Raw genomic sequence first — 22,908 nt, forward strand, 5'->3', positions numbered from 1 at the left:
ACCACTGCACTATAGCCTAGGCGACAGAGGGAGAAAACAGGGAAAGGAACTACCATGAGATGCCACTTCACACCCACGAGGATAGCTCGATGAAGTCAGTGTGGTGAGGATATGGAGAAATAAGAACCCCCATATATTGCCGGTGGAAATGTAAAGTGGCGCAGTCACTTTGGAAAACAGTTTAGCTGTGAGGCCACAGCTCAAGGTTAAACAGTTACCCCAAGACCCAGCAGTTCAAATCCTAGTGAAGACGGATGTTCACAGCAAAACTTGCATACAGATATTCATAACAGCTTTATTCAAAATAGCCCAATGTAGATAGAACCCAAATGTCCATCCGTTGATGACTAAATGAATAAAATATCGTATATCCACACAATATAATACTGTCAATAGAAAGTACGAAGTATGCATGTATGCCACAACATGGATGAACCTTGAAAATATTATGCTAAGTAAAAGCCAGGCATAAAATATCATATATTATATGATTCCTTTTATATGAAGTGCCCAGAACTGGTAAATCTAGAGACAGAAAGTGGACCAGTAGTTTCCCTGGGCTGGGCTGTAAGGTGTGAGGAAGAAAGACCACTAATGGGCATGAGTTTTGGGAGCTGATGAAAAGGTTCTAAAGTTGATTGTGGTGATGATTGCACAATTTGTGTCTATACTAAACACCACTGGCTTACTTCAAATAGGCAAATTATGCAGCATGTAAATTATATCTCCATAAAACTCTCATTTAAAAAAACAAACACCAAACACATGGGCAGATATGGGTTACAGTTTTTAAACCCTGATCTAAATCAAAGGATGGCAACAAGTGCCTCCAAGATGTAGTTAGCGCAGTTCATCAACCACAAGTAAATGGGAAAGACAGGGACATTTCCAGATTTCCAGGCAAACATCTGCATGTGTGTTTCCTTTTTTTTTTTTTTTTGAAATGGAGTGGCGCTCTTGTTGCCTGGAGTGCAATGGCGCGATCTCAGCTCACCGCAACCTCCGCCTCCCAGGTTCAAGTGATTCTCCTGCCTCAGCCTCCTGAGTAGCTGGGATTACAGGCATGCGCCACCACGCCCTGCTAATTTTTTATTTTTAGGAGAGACAGGATTTCTCCATGTTGGTCAGGCTGGTCTCGAACTCCTGACCTCAGGTGATCTGCCCACCTCAGCGTCCCAAAGTGCTGGGATTACAGGTGTGAACCACTGTGCCTGACCGTGTATTTCCTTTTAACTTGAGCCCAGTGATATTAGAATTGAGATACAACAGATCAGCAGATCAGAGGCACTAATGAGGAATGAGGGGCAGATAGGGTACATGTTCTTTTGTTTCCTACTTTGGAACACTTCAGAAAATGGGTGGTGGCTAATTTTATCTAGATCTTTGTTAAAGAAAACCATAAATTGGAACCTCTACTCTGAGACTGAAAATGTAGAATATGAACATGTGAGTCCAGACCAATCTAAAAACATGGTTCACAGGGTTCCCTGCCTCATCCCAGATCCTTTGAAAATAAAAAATTCAAACGAATATGAAAGGACAAGAGCAGTCCTTCTTCTTCCGGTGGCTGTCCTGGTCTGGATGTAACATACAAGACCCAGAAGCAAGTTTCTCCACCCCTGAGCCTTGCTGGTGATCAGCAGCAACGTAACTAAAAGATTTCCTACTATAAGAGAAATTTATTCTCTTGCAGTTCTGGAGGCCAGAAGGGATTTGAAATATGGATATATTTTGGAGGGCAGGAGGCATTTCTCAGCCTACCACAGAAGCTGTTTGACCCAAGTATAGGAGAGGGCTGCGCCCAAGGCTTGGAGTTATTTTCCAGCTGAATTATGGATTTGCGTTATCTTATACATTTCACACACCTCCCCCCACTCCCCGGCCACTGGAATGCGTCTTTCTGCCCAATGACAACAAGCTGGTAGGAGGGAGGCCGTGTGCAGCTTTAGAACAGAGGGACTCTGACAGCAATTGAGAGGGGGTTCAAAAACCATGAACTCTAAGACAGGTATGAACAAATGACTCACTCAGAAAGAGTGGATTTTAGTGTCTTGTTTTCTAAAAACCAATTTTGAACGTTTGATCTCTTTTCTTTCTGTAGCTTGAGAGCAACTAGTAAAAGTAAGGAGTCGGGGCTTTGTGATGTCAGCAGGCCCAGCTTCTGCCATTCCAGCTGTGGGCACATCAGCGAAGGCAAGCGCAGGTTCACCTACGACAATGCCGAGCTGGAAAGGAAGATGGCGTGCTGCTCCCCGCCTCCAGACTACAACTCCGTGGTCTTGTACTCCACTCCACCTGTCTAGAGTTTGACACAAAGCCTTATTTCTAGAAGCACAAGTGTATTTATACCCCCGGAAAACTAGCTTTTGCCAGTATTATGCATATATAAGTTTACACCTTTACCTTTCCACAGGAGCCAGCTGCTTTTTGTGACTTTTTAATAGTGCTTTTTTTTTTTTTTTTTTTTTTTTTTTGACTAACAAGAATGTAACTCCAGATAGAGAAATAGTGACAAGTGAAGAACACTACTGCTAAATCCTCGTGTTACTCAGTGTTAGAGAAATCTTTCTAAGCCCCATGACTTCCCTGCTCCAACCCCCGAGACCTCAGGGCACGCAGGACCAGTTTGATCCAGGAGCTGCACCGATCTCGCAATGCGTAATGGACTCCACTGGGCCAGCCCCACAGCCCAAACCCAGGGCAACAAGCCCTTTAGCCCCAGGGGTCACTGGCTGGCCTAAGCAGTGTCTCAGGAGTCCTCTAGCAGGCCTAAGACATGTGAGGAGGAAAACGGAAAAAGCAGAAAACAAGGGAGAAAAGAGAAACTGGGAGAAGGCATGAGAAAGAATTTGAGACACACCATGTGGGTGGGAAGGGGGACGGGGCTCAGCAATGCCATTTCAGTGGCTTCCCAGCTCTGACCCTTCTACATTTGAGGGCCCAGTCAGGAGCAGACAGGACAGAGGTGAGTGGACATTTTCTGGATTCTGGGAGGCAAGAAAAGGACAAATATCTTTTTTGGAACTAAAGCCCATTTTAGAACTTTACCATGGAACTGGTTCTATGTCCATTCCCATACGTGGCACATTTTGATTTACAGCACTGAGGGCACTCTACTCTGAGCCCGTATTTTGGCTCCTCTAGTAAGATGCACTGAAAACTTACCCAAAGCTAGGTTGTCTCCATGGCATGATGGCCTTACACTTAAGATATCACATTCTGTTTTGAGTATTAATCTATAGTCCAGACACTTAACTCAGTTTATTGGTATTATCCTGTTTTGCACGGTTAGTTGTGAAAGCAAGCTGAGAACAATGAAACTGCAGCGGTTTTCTCCACATCAAAACTAGGACTGATGGAGGAAAAAGATCAGTAAGGTTGAGGGAAAACCCCGTTCTCTATCCCAACCAAATCAATTCACCAACACAGCTGGGACCCAAAACACAGGAAGTCCGTCCTGTTTCCCTTTCGTTTAATGGGGATACCACTGCCTCATACTAATCTGGAAGGATGTGGAAGAGCATTAGCTGATGCTATTAAGCACTTTAAACTCCTTGAGAAAAAAGGTGGTATGTAATTTATGCAAGATACTTCTACAGTTGGGACTCAGGATATTAATTAATGAGCCATCACCAGAAGAAAAGCCCATTTTCAACTGCTTTGAACCTTGCCCTGTCTGAGCATGATGGGAACAGGGAGAGAGGGTAGGAAAGGGTGCCTACTCTTCAGGGTCTAAAGATCAAGTGGGCCTTGGATCGCTAAGCTGGCTCTGTTTGATGCTATTTATGCAAGTTAGGGTCTATGTATTTAGGATGTCTGCACCTTCTGCAGCCAGTCAGAAGCTGGACAGGCAACAGTGAATTGCTGCTTCTGGGGGAGAAGAGTATGCTTCACTTTATCCATGTAACTCAACTCTAGAACCTGAACTCGAAGTAACAGAAGAATGTATGCTGCCATTCTTATGTTTAAAGGCCACATTCTTGTTTAAAGGCTCTCTGTATGAAGAGATGGGACCATCAGCACATTCCCAAGTGAGCCTGCTGGCTCCTGGTGGTGGCTCTTGTGGAGGGCTCACTAGCCAGAAGAGAGGACTGGGACAGGCCTCTCCACCAAGATCTAAATCCAAACAAAACCAGGCTAGAGCCAAAAGAGGGGACAAATCTTTGTTCTTCCTCTTCTTGACACACACAAAAGCCCCTGTGACAGCTGGTAATATTCTAAATTGGGTAACTGGAAGGAGGTTAAACACAGAAGAAAGAAGACCTCAGTCAATTCTCTACCTTTTTTTCCAAATCAGATAATAATCCAGCAAATAGTGACAACAAAGAAAACCTTAGCTATTCATATAATGTCTTGATTTCAGTAATCGAATTCTTAATCATTAAGAGACCATAATAAATACCCCTTTCGAAGAAGAAAGAAAAACCATTAGAATTATGTTACTCGGCTTCTTCAAAGTCAGGTTTGTAGCAGACATGAGTCCATCAGTCAAAGAATGGTTCCTTCTGGAGTCTTAATGTAGAAAGAAAAATGGAGGCTTGACATAATGAGATCTCTAGTTACAAAGTGCTTGTTCATTAAAATAGCACTGAAAATTGAAACATGAATTAACTAATAATGTTCCAGTCATTTGCCATATATGACAAAAATGGTTGGCACTAACAAAGAACAAGCACTTCCTTTCAGGGTTTCTAAGACTGTGTATGTGGAACGGTGTGGGTGGAATGGTGCTGAAACCATATGCAAGTCTGTGTCTTATCGGTCCAAGAAATGATGCCTAGTTGTTAGTTTTAGGGATGGTGCCTTGCCTAGCCCATAAGAATGCAAACATCAAACAGATACTGGCTAGCCTCATTTAAATTGATTAAGGGAGGAGTGCATCATTGACCAACAGTGGTGTAACTATATGTGTATGTTTGTGTGTGTATGTTTTGTGCATAACTATTTAAGGAAACTGGAATTTTAAAGTTACTTTTATACAAACCAAGAATATATGCTACAGATGAAAGACAGCCGTGGTTTGGTCCTATATTTCTAGTCATGATGAATGTATTTTGTATACCATCTTCATATAATAAAATTAACTTTCAAAAACGTACATATTTTCTCTCTGATTTGCTTGTAAGTGGAAAAAAAGAGGTCACAGGTGTCCCTGGGGGTGGAGGACTGGTGGTGGTCTTTATTAAACACAGCAGATGAACACTGCCAAAGAGAGGGCAAAGGGCTTTCTATTGGTCCTAGAAAATGGCGTGCTAAACAATCAGAACACTGCAAACAGTAAGTAAAAAACAAAATCAAACCGGGCAGATTGCCCAGAAAACTAAACCCTAAAATGAATGTGATTGTGAAACAAGTAAAGCATATGCTGGGTGTGACTGCCAGCCGCAGAGAAAAGTGCCCTCAATTAAAAAGAGGCAGTTGTCCCCAAACACTAATTTTCAGCTGATAAATAATTACCATAATCACAGGGGCAGCAAACCACACAAAATAACAGACAAAAGCTTGAAACACAAGAATGTAAAAGCACACCAGCTCAGCATTCTTCAATCTTGTTTTGTGGATGGCATTCTAGGAAAAGAAACAGCTCGGGTCATAAGTACTAGACACTGAATAAGTGAGCAGCACTTTGTCTTAGAAAGTGGTCATAGTATTACCTGCCTAGTAACATCATAAGGAAACTAGATTGAGAGACATTTTAAAGGGGAAAAAATAGGCCGTCTTTCTTTGGGACAAAGACAAGAAAAATGGATAAATGACTAATCTCAGTAAACTTTTAGTTAACTCAAAAGGGCAAGAGGCATTTTGTCTTCAAGAATCTGAAATCCTTTAAAAATATTGTGGGTTTTCATAACATAAGAATAAAATCAGGCAAATTATTTGAAGAATGCTTGAGGAATCAATGTCACGTCATAGTTTAGAAATGTTCTCACGGCTCTGGAAACTTATAGTACATTTGGGAATTTATTTTTATTTTTTCATCAAGCAGACGTAGGGCCTAGTAAGGTTTATTAGACTCCTCGGTGTTAAACATATTACCAGACTTTTAGGTTTCGCAGGCTAGGAAATAAAAAAAAAATATCCTGGATCTCAACACAGGGATGGCCACTCTTCTATTTTGCGAACTAAGAACACTTAAGGGAGGAAAAAACACACCAAAAAAACCAAAATCCAACAGGATGCTGCTGATGTTCTATTTCCTGATCTGGGAGGTGGTGCATAGGTATGCTCACTTCATGATGAGTCACTGAGCTGCGCACTTACTTGTGAATGTGTGTGTAAATATATGAATGTATGTATGCAATTCTTCAATACATTATTAAAAGAAAAAACCCTACCATTTAGTACAACAGCTTTTCACAGAAGAAAACCCATTTTAAAAGGTGGAAGGGCTTAATCTCAGACTAAAATATATTTGTATATGAAACATACCTATATTATCCTTCTTTCTCCCATTTTAGTTTATACTAGAAAAAACTAATGAGCACATTTTGTTCCACAGATTGATATTTGGGAAGCAGTGATAGCTGGTAATTGCTATCATTGCTACCATTTGAGTGCCTAATATCTGCCAGCATCTATTCTAAGTGCTTTAAATACACTTATTTTCAAAGCAATCTAACATGATGGGTACTATTAGTATACTCTTTACTTCAATGGGAGAACTGAAGACCCCACTTGTCACGTCTCCCCACCTCCAAGCTTATGTCCCCGTGGTACTGTGCTTGCCCTTCTAGATGGCCAACCCAAAGCACACTGGAGTCCCTTCCACTCAGACTTGAAGCCATTGCTTAGCGATTCTCCACTCCCACCATCAATTTTCCCCCTTTCCACCAGAACGTACATGTTATTTCTTCCATCTTACAAAATTTTCATGTGTACTTTCTCCTCCAGCTACCACCCAATTTCTCTATTCCCCTTTCCAGCAAAATCCCATGAGCGAGTTGGTTATTAGCTATTATTGTTTCCAACTCCTCTCCTCCCACTCACTCTTAAATCCACTCAAACTTAGCTTTCCCCATCACTCACTGAAAACTGCTTTTGCTAAGGTCACCAGTGACTCCATATTGATAAACCCAACGGCCAACTGTCAGTCCCAATCTTACTCGACACTTCAGCAACTTGACACTTACTCCCAAAAACAACTTCTTCAGTTTGGTTCCAGGACGTGACACTTTCTTCTTCCCATCTCACCAACTACTTCTGTGTATTTGCTGGTTATACTTCTTTTCCCTGACTTCGAACATTGCTCCAGTTACCCCAGGGCTCACCCTTTGAAGCTTTTCTTTTCTGTCTGTACTAACTCCCTTCATGATCTCAACCAATCTCAGGGCTTTTAATGGACACCCATATGATGACTTTAATGGACAGAACAGATTCTCCCTAACCACTGCAACACTCTAAACCCATATATACACAAACTGACATCTCCTCTTGATTCTCTGGCAGACTTTTTTTTTTTTTTTTTTCAAATACAGGTGTATTTTTCAAAGATATTGTACTGCATTTTTCGAATATATTCGATTGTATTTTTCCTGGATAGCTGCAAAAATCGCTCCCATCTCACACAACCTTTGGCAATGTCCCCTCCCCTAGAATCAGAGCTGGATTTAGGACCCATGTGTGATCAACGGAATGGGAAAGAACGGACTCCGCACAGCTTGGAGGCCAGGTCTGAAAAGACCTGAATCTTGGTACACTCACTCTTCAACAGCTCCCGTGAGGGACCCCAGCAGCCAGACTTGGAGAAACCTGAACCACATGGAGGCCACGTGTAGGTGCTCCCATAGACAGCAGCCAGCTGAGCCCAGCCTTCAAATCATTCCAGGCCCCAACCACTGGAATTTCCCAGCAGAGGCCCAATCACAACAGTGCAGAGACAACCCTCCTTGCTGTGTCTTGCCCAGATTCGTGACCCACAGAATATCCAAACAGAATAAAATGCTTGTTTGTCATTAAGGGTGAAGTTACTTGTTACAAAACAAATAACTGGAACAAATGTGTACTAAACATCTCAAACTTTTAATGGGCCTCAGACCAAACTCCAAAATTGTCTTTCCCTGTTTCCCCATCCTCCCCGATGTCCTCCTACCCACCCCTCAGACTCTTTGTTCCTACAACAGTCTCTTCGAATTAAGTAGAATTCTCTATCCTGTCAGCATCAAGCCAAATAAAATTTTGAGACAGGCTCTTGCTTTGTTGCTCAGGCTGGAGTGCAGTGACACGATCTCAGTGCACTGCAGCCTTGACCTCCTGGGCTCAATTGATCCTCCCACCTCAGCCTCCTGAGTAGCTGGGACTACAGGTGCATGATACCACACCCGGCTAATTTTACTTTTTGTAGAGACAAGGTCTCACTATGTTGCCCAGGCCTGTCTCAAAACTCTGGGCTCATGTGATTTCCCCACCTTGGCCTCTCAAGTGCTGGGGTTACAGGCAGGAGCCACTGCACCTGGCCAGCAAGCCAAAATCTGAAGAGTCATTCCAGAGGACTTCTCTCTTCTTTGTCCATATCCAGCGAATCAGGGCATCCCTGTTGGTTCTACATTTAAAACACATTTGCAGTCTAGCCACTCTGCACCACCTCTACTGCTACCACCCTAGTGCAGGTGGGTTTTTTTTTTTTTTTTTTTTTGAGTCTGAATCTGTAACCATGTCAGCTACGCTGGTCTTGAACTCCTGACCTCAGGTGATCCACCCACCTCGGCGTCCCACAGTGCTGGGGTTACAGGTGTGAGACACCATGCTCAGCCCAAGGTAGGTTTTAAAACTCAAAGACAGCTGGATGCCTTGGCTCATGTCTGTAATTCCAGCACTTTGGAGGTCAAAGCAGGCAGATCACCTCAGGTCAGGTGTCTGAGACTAGTCTGGTCAACATGGTGAAATACCGTCTCTACCAAAAAATAGAAAAATTAGCCAGGCATGCTGATGGGTGCCCGAAATCACAGCTACTTGCTAAGGCAGAAGAATTGCTTGAATGCAGGAGGTGGAGGTTGCAGTGAGCTGAGATCGCACCACTGCACTCCAGCCAGTGTGGGTGACAGAGACTCTGTCTCAAAAAAAAAAAAAAAAAAAAAAAAAACCAAAAAAAAAAAAAAAAAAAAAAAAAAAAAAAAACACCAAAACTCAGACATGGATTTTAAAACTCAACATCCTTCACTTGGGATGCTGTGAGTTTCCTACCACGGCCACAAGCTCACTTCCTCCCTCAGTCTGTTCACAGTGTCGTAGCCAGAGTGATCCTTTTAAAATGTCTTATCATGTTACTCTTCTGCTGAAAAATCCTCCTGCAGCTTCCTCTTTTACTGAAGGTTAAAGCCAAAATACTTAAAAGGGATTTGGCCCACAGGACAAATCCCTTCCCTATTACCTTTCTGATGTCACTTCCTACTTAACTTGGCTCTAGCTGCATTCGCTCCCTTGCTGTTCTGCAAAGGCGCTGACACATTCTCTCACCTGGAATACTTTACCCGCCCCCACAATATACACATAGCAGACCGCTTCACTTCCTTCAAGTCCTTGCTCACATATCCCTCCGTGAAGCCTCCTTCCCAGAGCACTCCATGTGAAACTGTACCCCCACCAACCAGACTCCTCATATCTAGAGTTGCAAGATGAAACACAGGATGGCCAAAGGAAATGTGAATTTCAGAAAGACAACAGAGAATGTTTTCACATATATATGTCCCATGCAATACTGGGACATAGAATTATTTAGTGTATGTCTCATACAATACTTGAGATATATATACTCATGCCAAAACAAGTTATCCATTTATCCAAAATTCAGATTCAACGGGGTGTCCTACATTTTTTATCTGCCAAATCTGGCAACTCATACCTTTTACTCTGCTTTCCTCTCATAACTGTTTTTACCCTCGAATGTACCATGTATCTGTCTTCTCCCTACTAGAATGGGGGCTTTTAAGAAGCAGCAAATTGTCTTTTGTGGTCACAGCTTTTCTCTTGGTTCCTAGAACAACTCCTGGCATATAACAGGCATTCAATAAATACCTAAAGAATGGGCAAGCTAGATGTGGTGGCTCATACCTGTAATCCCAGCACTTTGGAAGGCCGAGGCAGATGGATCACTTGAGGTCATGAGTTCAAGACCAGCCTCGCCAACATGGTGAAACCTTGTCTGTACTAAAAATACAAAAATTAGCCAGGCACAGTAGTGGGCACCTGTAATCCCAGCTACTCAGGAGACTGAGGCAGGAGAATCACTTAAACCTGGGAGGCAGAGGTTGCAGTGAGCCCAGATCACACCACTGCACTCTAGCCTGAGTGACAAACTAGACTTCGTCTAAAAAAACAAAACAATATTCTTAAGGTTTCCTCCTAAGAAATATAAAGCGAAAAGATCCTCCAAACATTCCATTCTAGGCAGACTAGTCTACCTTTTATCCTGTGAACCTACAGTGGTCATTTTTCATCTGAATCCACAATTTCTTTCAATATCCACTATATAAAAGAATTCCTAAAACCAAATCATGCAGCTGGAAATAATCTCTCCTTTTTTTTTTTTTGAGACGAAGTCCTGCTGTCACCCAGGCACGATCTCAGCTCATTGCAACCTCTGCCTCTCAGGTTCAAATAACTCCTGCCTCAGTATCCCGAGTAGCTGGGATTACAGGCACACGCCACCAGATCTGGCTAATTTTTGTATTTCTTTAGTAGAGACAGGGTTTCACCATGTTGGCGAACTCCTGAGCTCGTGATCCGCCCGCCTCGGCCTCCTAAAGTGCTGGGCCTATAGGCCAACCCGCCGGGTCTCTCCTTCCCTTTTACTCTAATTACCTTTCACCTATGCCTCAAGCACCTTATCACATCTGTCTATTAGTTCCCCCCTTATCCATGGAGGATATGGTCCAAGACCCCCGTGAATACCTGAAACAGTGTACAAACCCTATGTATACACTATGTTTTTTCCTGTACATGCACATTTATGACAGGGTTTAATTTATAAATGAGGCACAGTAAGAGATTAACAATAATGAGAACAATTATAACAATATACTATAATAAAAGCTGAATATGGTCTCCCTGCTTCAAAATAACTGTACTTCAGGTAACTGAAACCTCCAGAATTGAAATAGCAGTTGGTGGGGAGCGGGTGGAGGGGGGCTTACCATACTGCTTTTTGTTTTCAACTTTTCAATGCACAGAAAAAAACTCAACAATAAATACTACCCAGGTTCAACAAGTGTTAATATTTTGCCATATTTTATCTGTCCTTACAGTTTAATGATTTCTGGAGAATCTGGGGGAAAGAATGCCCCTCACCTCTATGATAAATTAAGTATTAAATCAAAGACTAGGTATACATCACTCCGTATGCTTTCTCATGAGTAGTCTTCTCGCCTAAACTACATTGTAAGCCATGTGTTATATTAAGATGTTTGGTTATAACTATATATTCTGTAAATACCAAGTCCCCCCATCTGTCTTAGTGCCTAGAACAGAGCCAAGGACTCGGTAGATAAAACGAATATTTGATAAATTAATGAATAAATCTGCTAGCAATTCATCCAAAGACAGAAATTCCTCCAAAATACAGAGGAAATAACCAATCTTCTAAAACCCAATCATAAGACAGACGTCACCTTGTCATATGAACATGTGCAAGAGAAGGACAAAGTTATCTCTGTAATTCTTTATTAAAAATACTGCTGTACACATAGAGACGGAAAACAGGATTAAAGATGAATAACACAAATTGGGTCATAACATTAGAACTTAACATACCGGTGCTTTTTAGGGAAGTTGTTGACATCCAAATCACAGAACCAAGGTCAAAAGCAAAATACAAAGGTACCCTCAAAAATATTTACAATGAAGTAAATACACTAACAGAATTTAAAACAGGTACAAAAAATTGAAATGACCAACGTTACATGATTTCAAGGGTTGTCCTTTCTGTGCTTTTATCTGTCACAACAGGAAGGTATGGAAAGTTTGTATCCTTAATTTGACTACTCCCAGATATTAAATTCTTCCTATGAATTAAAAAGACTTTTAGACAACCTCTTAAATGGAATTACACTATGGATAACAGGGTTCCCCCAAAAACACCTAGGCAGAACTGAAAGTTCTTTGAAAACCATTCCCAATAAAAACTAAATGAAAAATAAATATAAAACAAAGCTTAAAAAAATATGCATTACCTGACACCAACTTTTTCTGGCTGACAATATTTACTCATGAAAACATATCAGCTGTCTATCTTTCATATGCAAACCAAGTCCTGAGGTTAACTAGGGGCTGAAGCAAACTAGCATTTAGGATGCAAACATTCTTGGATTTGTGATGTAAACTTGCCTTGCAGAGGGAAGTTTGCTGGTCTATACAGAATGAGAAATTCAAACCCTATTTTAACCCCTGCCCTCTTTAGCTTTCACAAAACATTGGTCCACAAATTAAATTTTCAAAAAGTTCCCAGACCCCAAAACTAAAATAGATGATCCCCTTTCATTTTCAAAGAAAACAATATTGGAAAAAATCTCCAGCCCGCTTATAAATTAAGCATTTCATATTTCTTCTAGAATACAAGTAGTTCTTTTTTGTACAAAAGAATTACAATATGATTTGTCAAAAAACATATAAAAAGACAGCTGCTCTTCCTCAAATACATGAGCTAATGATAAAAGACTTTTGCATGTTAATGTCTCCAAGTTCTTGTTCCTTTTACATAAAAAAGAACATTATGGTGGCAAATGTTAATTATCCTTTTAATATTGAACATTATGTTCTTTTAAAATCCATCCAGATCAAATGCAATAATTTTCTTTTTAACTCAACAACTGATGCTACCAAACGCGGACTCAATACACTTGTTAAAACGTGTCAAGCGTGTCTCTAGTCTTCAAAGCTTTCAGGTGAAGAGAGGTGCTTTTTCTTGATGCAAATCTCAAGGCAGAGAAAATCATTTTAAAGCTTATAAAAAGTGGACAGAGAAATATTAAAAACTTCTCTGAAATATACAAATATGTTTAATTATTAAAATTGAAGACAGTAACATCAGTTGCAAGTGCTTGGGAGTCTGTCCTGACCTTTTGAGTTTCCACATTTTCTTCATAGTTGCATGGTGAGCACCCAGTGCTAGTAAAACATTCAGTGCTGGGAAAGGAGATATAGTCTTCATTACTGTTTTTTAAGAAAGAAAATTCCTATGTATTTGGCAGTCTTCAGTATCAAAGTATAGGTATTTCATTTACTAGAAATTCCATGAATACCCAAGTTTGGCGGCAACTGCATGTCCAAATATTAAGAAAGTTAAGAGGAGGAAAATTCCAAACTTTTGAGATGGACTTATTCAGGAATATCGCACACAGTTATTATCAAAAGTACTATTACTTTGGGCTAAGCAGTGACTGCAAAGGCACAGCAGATCGTTATCCCTCCAGATTCAGGCTGTAAAACATCAGAAAGCTCTTGATACCAGACCACTGCTGAGTTTAGTTCATCTTCTCAACAGTGTCTCTGTCTGTCTCCAGTGTAAAGGACCATAATAAAGCTGTGGTTCAAAGAACAGAACTTCATACAAAAAACAAAACAAAACAACGACAACAACAAAAAACAAAAAAAGCAAACTGGGAAGAACCTAAAGTAATGTACTCCTGAACTTTAGGCCTTTAACACAATTTCTTAGATTTTTTTCTATTTAAAAAAATTGCATAAATGTAAATGTATCTGACTAGCAGGCAAATGTCTTTTTTAAAAGGCTCTGGTTGAATTTGAAGGAAAGAGCTATACATGCTCCTTCAGTTACTGTTCATCTGATCTTTATTCAGAAGGGATTTAAATCAACTAACAGGGGAAATTCATATCCAACAAATTCACTGGTATTTTCTTGGTGTGTTCTTAAGAACAAAACAAAACAAAAATCTCAATCTGAACTAACAGTGGGTGGCATACAGAGAGCTTGCATATAATAATACTCTTACAAGAATTACGTACTATACTGAACTTCTATGAAATTATTTACCTGGTCCATAATGTTATTCAGGGCAACCCATCCCAAAAAGAGCAAATTCTGCAACCCTCAATGGCAAAAATGCTGCCCAGCATTGCTTCCCAAAAATGTCCTTGCAAATAGTTTCCCTTAATAAGTATACAATGTGGCAAAAGTTCAAAGATCAGAAAAAGTCTTTAAAAAATTAAAATTAGTGCATATACAAGTGGAAAAAACAAAAGCAGGAACATCATTCACTTGATGGTGCTCCTAAATCTAAAATAAATTCTTCACAGATATAGCCTCCAATGGCAGCCATAGCTCTTGGATAAGTGAAACATTCTTCCTTTCAAGTAACAGTGTACCTGACTGAAGTGCAAGCAGCTTTGCTCATCTCCTGTTCGTTTCCCAAATGTGAATGAGATGATGAAAAGTTCAGCTGTAGTGCAATTTGCTATTGGTTAACTTCCTTAGCCATGTCCTGCGCGCTTTTTTAGCAAATACTACAACTGACCATTTGCAGCTGCAATCAGTTCTTGAAAAGTATTTTCAAAGCAGCGCTTTAAGTCACTGTAGGTCACCACGAGTACACTCTTCTCATCTCTAGAAATCAGGCTTATTTTTTCTGGCACACCAGCATCTAGCTGAAACAATATATACAAAATAAGAAATTTATAACATGCAGAAAAGAATTTAACTACATTTGCAGCAATAATAAAATATTTAAATTCTTTGTCACATTCCCTTTCAGATATCCATGAGTACCTGACATCATTCATCAGTATGCACACAGTTTGCAACTCAGACATTTTTAAACACCACCCTGTTTCTGACTATCCCTTCACGCTTAACATTTGTGTGCACTGTAGTCCACCCAGTTGATGCTCCGTAATTTTTCTCCTAATATATTCCATTTTGGCATCATGAATAACAGTGCAATAAACATACTCATCTAAATTTTTTTCTTCTGTAGGAAGTATTAAGTTTTTAATCACACAAAAAAGTAACATAGAAGCGGTATGCACTGTAAACAGCTTGGTACACAGAACCAAATTGTTTTCCAAAGGGTATCAATTAGACACCATGAATTTATAAGTTGTAACACTTTGCAAGCAACCCCACAGCAAATGAGCGCCTTGCTATTTAAACTTACATTTTAATTAACTATTATTATCAAAGTTTTTTCATACATTTACTTCTGATATTTCGCTTGTGTAAATGCTGGTGTATGATCTTTACCCATGTCTTTAATGGGATTTGGCAGTAATATTTTAACAAGGTCTTTATAAAGCATAAATACTAATCTATCGACTTGTCTTGTTATGGTTTTCACTTTATTTTTGTTATTTTCAATGTACTTTTTTCTCTATTTCATTAATTGATACATTAAAGTATGTTTGTAATTCACTGAAGGCTCAAACATTCAAATCATCTACCAGATAATTTGTCATTATTTCTACCAAAATAGGCTTACAATAGATTATACAAAATTTTCATTTTGTATAATCAATCTGGCCATCCTTCCTTTTTAATTTGTTACACTCTTTTCAAACTTAGAATACTGTCACACTTCTGATTTATTACTTACTATTAGCTATTTCATGATGTGAAATAGAATTTTCTTCAGATTTTCAATTATCCTAATATTCATTAAATTATCTTTGCTTAAGACAATTGTCCATGGCTTATTCCATATGATCTACTTGTCAATGTTTGTTTTGGTTCTGCGTATTTTCAATTACTGGTGTTCTGATACTATGGGTACTAGGTTCTAAAATCTGACAGAATTATTTTCTACAAACTGCTTTCAAGAAAAGGTTTTTCCCCTAAGGGAAATAAAGAGAAAATGAATATATAACTCATACTGAATTAGTTCAATGATACATATAGATTTGTGCAGTCTTCTTTTTTTTTTTGAGACGAAGTTTTGCTCTTGTTGCCCAGGCTGGAGTGCAATGGCGTAATCTCAGGTCACCGCAACCTCCGCTTAGGTTCAAGCAATTCTCCTGCCTCAGCCTCCTGAGTAGCTGGGATTACAGGCATGCGCCACCACGCCCAGCTAATTTTGTATTTTCAGTAGAGATGGGGTTTCTCCATGTTGTTCAAACTGGTCTTGAACTTCTGACCTCAGGTGATCCCCCTGCCTCAGCCTCCCAAAGTGCTGGGATTACAGGCGTGAGCCACACAAGCCAGTTTTGTGCAGTCTTACTGTAGGTTATTGGCAATATTCCCTGCAGAGTGTCAAGGAAATTCAAGAAAGGCAAAGTAGTGCTTAAAAACAAACCATAACATTTTCCCTGAAGGGTTACCACACTGTATGTTGACAGTTCTAAATCATGTGCTACAGCAGCTATTTTTTCTTCTAGTACTTATAATTTAGGACAGTTTAGACCAAGAGTCAGTAAATGTTTCTATAAAGGGCCAGACGGTAAATGTTTTTTAGATTTGGCTTATTGTTTACAACTCTTTAAAAATATAAAACTATTCAAGGCTCTCAGGCTGTACAAATATAGGCCATAAAATGGATTTGGCCCACATGCCATGGTTTGCCAGCTCCTGGTTTAAACATAAATGTATACAAAGACTACATTTACTGCTGGAGACCACTTCTAAACTTTGTAATGCCAAGTAATTCATAAGGAAAATGTATTCTTTCTTTTCTCTGTAAATTTTGTATTTAAAAACAATGCTGCTGGGCATGGTGGCTCACGCCTATTATCCCAACACTTTGGGAGGCCAAGGTGGGTGGACTTCTTGATCTGAAGAGTTTGGGACGAGCCTGAGCAATAGGTGAAATCCCGTCTCTACCAAAAGGACAAAAATTAGCTGGGTGGGCTAAGCATGGTGGCTCACGCCTATAATCCCAGCACTCTGGGAGGCTGAGGCAGGCAGATCACAAGGTCAGGAGTTTGAGACCACCGTGACCAACACTGTGAAACCCCATCTCTACTAAAAATACAGAAATGAGCCAGGTGTGGTGGTGTGCGCCTGTAATTCCAGCTACTCAGGAGGCTGAGGCAGGAGAATCACTTGAACACGGGAAGCAGAGGCTGCAGTGAGCCGAGATCGTGCCACTGCACTACAGCTTGGGCGACTGAGCGAAACTTCCACCTCAAAAACAAAAACAAAAACAATTAGCTGAGTGCAGTGGCGCGTGCCTGTGGTCCCATCTATTCAGGAGATTGAGGTGGGAGGGTGGATCACTGCAGTCCTGGGAGGTCAAGGCTACAGTGAGCCATGACCATGCCACTGCACTCTAGCCTGGGTGATAGAGCAAAACTCTGTCTCAAAAGAAACAAACAAACAAACAAACAAAAACTCATCTCCCAAATCTCAAATTTATGATCTCTTTTTATCTAGTTAATTCATAATCATCAAATTTACCATTTCTAACAGCTGGACCTGCTAGTAACTGATGTCACTAGTACTGTGCTTTTGTTATTTGCTACATGATTATAGTATCTATAGCTAACAATAAATGATTTGATAATATTCAACATGACTCACAATGATTCAGAAGGGGTTCAAATTTTTTGAAAATATTTAAACACAAAATTATTTTTTTGCTTTTTACCACTCATTGTTTTATGTCGCATAACAAAAACACATGTGAATAAAACATTGCATAAAGGAGGAAAGCAGTCACTTTGTAATACTTTATCATGATAAAAAAATATCCACAATAAAACATTCTAAAATTATTCATGAAGACCAGACGCAGTCTGTAATTCTACTACTTTGGGAGGCTGAGGCAGGTGGATCACTTGAGGTCAGGAGTTCGAGACCAGCCTGGCCAGCATGATGAAACCTTGCCTCTACGAAAAATACAAAAATTATCTGGGCATAGGGAGGGGGCACCTGTAATCCCAGGTACTCGGAAGGCTCAGACAGGAGAATCACTTGAATCTGGGAAGCAGAGGTTGTAGTGAGCCAAAATCATGCCACTGCACTCCAGCCTGGGCAACAGAGCAAGACTCGGTCCCACCCTGCCCAAAAAAACTATTCACGCAGGTGTTTGAAAAATCCTCCCAACGTAGGAAATGTTATGAATAAAATGTCTTATAGGCTATTGTAAGAGTACATCCTGATTTCTTAAGTCTCCTAGTATTTGTAGAAGATACAACTCTATACAAATTATAGACAGAATTATGAACTTAAAAATTTGGATACAAATTACCTTGTTAAGACAAGAAATGATATGACTGAGGTCAATCCAGGGAGCACCCGCTTCTGTCACCTGATGAAAAAGATGATCCCTAAAGAGTTTCAACAGATAACGGTCTCCAGTCTCTGACCAAGTGGGATCCTTCTGAAATCTGGGGGAAATTAACATTTTGCCTTAGTAACTCATGTTGTATGCTACATAGGTCTATTTTTAAGACTCAAAACTAGTTTCAGTTTTACTAAATCCCAATAAATAAAAAATTGAGGAGGATCTGGTACAGTGTTTTCAAAAAATAATCCGACGGAACTAGTAAACATATGAATTCCAGTTTTCAGTTAGCAACTGACAGTGCGGAATCATCCCTTATGCATTCTTATTTCATATCACCTCCTTATTTCAGTCCCTACCATTAGATAAAATAGAAAAGATAAAAATGTCTTAACCTTTTCTTTTTTTCCTCTCACTCTGTAGGTTACAGAATAGAGAGAGGTCAGATATATCTACTTCACCAATACACATAAAATAGAAAAATGTTTAGAAAACAAAAAGGAAGTACATTTTTGGTTCCTACCATTCCATGTGAAAGCAAGCTGTAAAGAAACAGATGACCACTGTGAGTTTTCAGTGACCTTAGGAAGTTACAGTCTAGTGGGAAACAGACATTATTCAAATAATCAAAGAAAGCTGTAACTGTATATTTATATGATGCTCCTAAAAGGGATATGATATAAAACAGAAACATGAATTCATCTAGTGGGGGCAAGGAAGGTTTCCAGAAGAAGTAGTGGTTGCTCTTCCCTGAAGAAGGATGCTCCTTTGTCAGAGAGATTGGTATTTGGATGGAGCACTGAAGAAACTTAAGGAAGGTCACACTTCTGAATGGGTTGGGAGAGAAAAGAGAAGAAAAGGAGAGAATACACATAGAGGGAGGGAGGGTAAGGGCAAGAAAAGGGACAGAGCAAGGGCAAGGAAAGGGACAGAGTGAAGGCAAGAACAAAGAATGGGGCACGGGGGAAGTAAATGAAAGAAAATAAAAGGCAGATTTGACAACCAAAATGAGAAGTAGGTGGGGATCAGACTAAGCAGCTTAGGTCACGTTTTAAAACTGGGTATTTATTCTAAGAACTAGAGGAGAAGCTCACCATATGGTTTTAGTGCAATCATATATATGTTTTGCAAAGGTCACTCCAGGGACTTCCAATTAAAATAAACACCCATTTATCTCTGCTCCCTTTCAACAGCTCATCAAACTGATAGTAAATGTCCAAACACAAGGACAAAGGGATCAGAAAAAACAACAATAGTGAAGAAGATATAATCATGAACCCCTGGAATGCAGAAGCAGACAGGTAAGTGGGATGACTTAGTAGACCTGACAAAACTGAACCCTAATTCTACAGGAGATGTGGGAAGTGGGATGTCCATAAGAAGCAAGCCACCCACACTGGCATGGCTCAGAAGCTGAAGCCACAAAGGACTACTAAAAGTGCAAGTTTGGACTGAGGCTGAAATTACAAGAATTGAGAAAAGCTTCTATAAACAGCAAACAGATAACCCATCTCTCAACCCCACCCCTACTCTGCCTGGCAGAAATCTAGAGGCTTTACTTTATAAAAAGGGTGAATGAGAGAAGCTTCAGCCTCAGGGATGCCAAGCAAGCCAGAAGATGATGAGCTGAGGAGTGCTAGATGACACCCTATTCAACAAATGCTTTCCCTCTGTGTGGTTCCCAAACCCTGGCTGTCAGTCTTATATCACAGACAGTAGAGGTTGGGAGAATCTTTTCAGGAGATGCTGACCTGTCCGAGAGAAATGACAGTACTTGAGAGTCTACCAAAAACAAACAAAAATCATGTATAACAACACCACACTGCTTTATCATACAGAAAGGTTCAACCTTCTATAATCCCTGCCCCCACACAGGCTTCCCATTAGCTTTTTAGAACCATATTCTTAATACGAATGGACAGCTAAGTATCAGAAATCTTTTGAGAAGCAAACAAAACAAAACAAAATAAAGCAAACTCTTGTTTGCTATGGAATACTGAAGGCAACAGAACAAAACTTAAAACTAAGACAAACAAAAATCAACCATCAGGAAAAAAACATATTAATTGATGGCCTCAGAGAAACAAAAATTAGATGGTACAAAACAAACATTCAGATAACAGAAATGTTCTTGGAAAATAAAAATATAAAGCAGAAACTTTAAAATACAAATAATTCAAAAAAACTTTAATTTTAGAAAAATACAGTAAACTGCCCAGAAAGTAGAACAAAAAAATTAGAAAATAGAAGAGAATATTTGAAAATCAATTGCAAAGGTCTAACGTCTGAGCAATGAGAATTTCGGGAAAAGAAGTTATTAAAGAAATAATGAAGACCATGAAGAACTGAAGGACGCTAAGTTTCCAAGATTAAATGATTTCACCTGTTGATCCATCATTATGAATCAAAACCCAACAGCAAGGCACATCAATTGTGAATTTCTGAATATCAGTGACCAAAAAAAAAAAAAAAAAGACCCCAAAAGCTTGGAGGAAGGAAAGAATTTATGAAGAAAATGGCTTTGAATCTGCCTGGAAGTTAAAAGATAAGGAACAATGCTTCAAATTCTGAACTACCATCGCTATTACTTACCTATGTACTGAAGTACCCACTAACACAATCACTCAAGAGAAATTGAAAAGTATAGAAACTAGGAAGGAAACTATCATTATTTGCAGATGATAAGACTAAACACCTGGGAAACTCAAAGAGAATTAACTGAAAACATCCCAAATAATAAGGTACCAGAGTATAAAATTTAAAGAATCAAAAATTCTATATACACCAATAACAAGCAGTAAGAAGTCTGGAAATTTTCCCATTTATAATAGCAACAAGATGAAATACCTAAGAATACACTCAGTATGCTATAACTATACAAAGAACAACTTAAATACTACTGAAGAATACAAAAGTAGACATCAACAAATAGAATGACATACCATGATCTTGGTTAAGATGACTCAACATCTAAAATCATAAATGTTTCCAGAGTTTAAACATGCTATCTTCCCTATAAAGAAATTATCAGGTTTACTGATTTTAAACTAAAGAAGCTGATTATAGAATTTGTAAAGAAAATGGTATTAGGAAAACAACAAAGTGGTGCACAATGAAATGGACATGGGAAAGAATCCTGCTAGATTTCAACATTTAATATCATGATTGAATTAAAATAGTAGAAAAGAGGTGTGACTTCAAACCAGTGGGGAAAAGCTAGATTATTTGACTATTCAATAAATAGCTTTTGGACTACTTGGTAATCTTGGGCACAGGGGGAGATGGATTTACACCTTACACCCTATACAATTTCTAACTATGTAAGACATTTTTAATATGAAGAAATGAATCCACAAATGTTCTAGAAGAAACCATGAAACAGTTTCTTCATAATCTTGGAGTAGAAAAGGCTTTCTAACTATGATTCAAACTCCAGAAGCATAAAAGAAATTTGGTCAATTACAGTACATATACAAATGTCTATAAGGGTGGGGAATGAGCAATCAAAAAATCACAAAAAGTGAATCTCTTAACATCAATAAGACAAGCAATCCAACTGAAAAGAAAAATGGGCAAAGGATACAGACAGAACAGGACATAAGAATGGATCAATAGCATAAAAAAGATACTTAAACATGCTCGTCAGGAGTAAATATAACATAAAACTGCATTTAAATTCAATTTCTCACCTACAAGGTTAACAAAAATCTAAGAGTTTGAAAAACGTATTTTGGTGAGGCAGTCTCATGAATTACAAATGGGTAAACTGTTCGCCAACAGCTATGAACTTAAAGAGACATACCGATTGACCTAGTAATCACAATTGGGCCTGTTATTTACATATATACAAGATTAAGTATGCATAAGTTAGTCCCTACGGTATCACTCACACTAGCAAAGGACTGAAAACAGACCAAATGCCCATCCATAGGGAACTGGCGAAATAAACTATAATACATCCATAGGATAAACTACTACCAGGCCATACAATATGAGGAGACACACAGCACAGTGATTAGGAGCACACACTCTGGAACCATACGGTCTAGACTGGAGCCTGGCTCATATATTTATTCATTATGCGACCTTGGTTCAAGTTATTTAATCTCTCTTTGCTGCAATTTCTCTGTTAAACGAAAATAACAATGGTATCTCCATCATAGGGTTGTTACAAAGAATAAGTTAGGTCATATTTGTTAACTCTTTTGAACAGTGCTTGGCATACACGAAACATATCTAAATAGAAAGATTTCTAAAATATAATGCTATGAGACAAAATACTGTGTATGTCTTATAATTTTTATATATTTAAAGGGGGAGGTTATAAGAATATATTGTTATATTTGTAACTCTGGAATAATACAGAAGAAACTAAAACTATAGATTGATGGGGGCAACTGGGAATAGGTACTGGGGATGTCAGGTCTGAAAGAGAGACTTTTACAGTTTTCATTGCAAACTTTTCCTACTGTTTACTTTATTCATAGACAACCTATTTAAAACATTTAATTAATAAGAATAATTTCCGCAGGGGCTCATGCCTGTAATCCCAGCACTTTGGGAGGCCAAGGCGGGTGGATCATCTGAGGTAAGGAGTTTGAGAACAGCCTGGCCAACATGACGAAACCCCGTCTCTACCCAAAATACAAAAATTAGCTGGGTATGGTGGCACACAGCTGTAATCCCAACTACTTGGGAAGCTGAGGCAACAGAATCGCTTGAACTTGGGTGGCGGAGGTTGTAG

At 39.3% G+C, this 22,908-nt stretch overlaps 2 protein-coding genes across 2 annotated transcripts in view; one reads left to right on the top strand and one right to left on the bottom strand.

The window, feature by feature from the left end:
* Positions 1-5,095, top strand: part of FLT1 (fms related receptor tyrosine kinase 1) — a 197,116-nt gene extending 192,021 nt beyond the window's left edge. Inside the window, exon 31 of the mRNA XM_017537494.2 lies at positions 2,102-5,095. Within this exon, the coding sequence (XP_017392983.1) occupies positions 2,102-2,303 (202 nt within the window). The 3' untranslated portion in view covers positions 2,304-5,095. The remainder of the gene's footprint in view (positions 1-2,101) is intronic.
* A 6,539-nt stretch (positions 5,096-11,634) lies between these two features.
* PAN3 (poly(A) specific ribonuclease subunit PAN3) overlaps positions 11,635-22,908 on the bottom strand; it is a 161,306-nt gene continuing 150,032 nt past the window's right edge. Inside the window, exons 18-19 of the mRNA XM_017537465.2 lie at positions 18,129-18,267; positions 11,635-14,595 (exon numbers count right to left, since the gene is read on the bottom strand). Of these exons, the coding sequence (XP_017392954.1) occupies positions 14,455-14,595; positions 18,129-18,267 (280 nt within the window). The 3' untranslated portion in view covers positions 11,635-14,454. The remainder of the gene's footprint in view (positions 14,596-18,128; positions 18,268-22,908) is intronic.

The sequence above is a fragment of the Cebus imitator genome, unplaced genomic scaffold, assembly GCF_001604975.1.
Source record: "Cebus imitator isolate Cc_AM_T3 unplaced genomic scaffold, Cebus_imitator-1.0 Scaffold103, whole genome shotgun sequence".
Lineage (NCBI taxonomy): Eukaryota > Metazoa > Chordata > Mammalia > Primates > Cebidae > Cebus > Cebus imitator.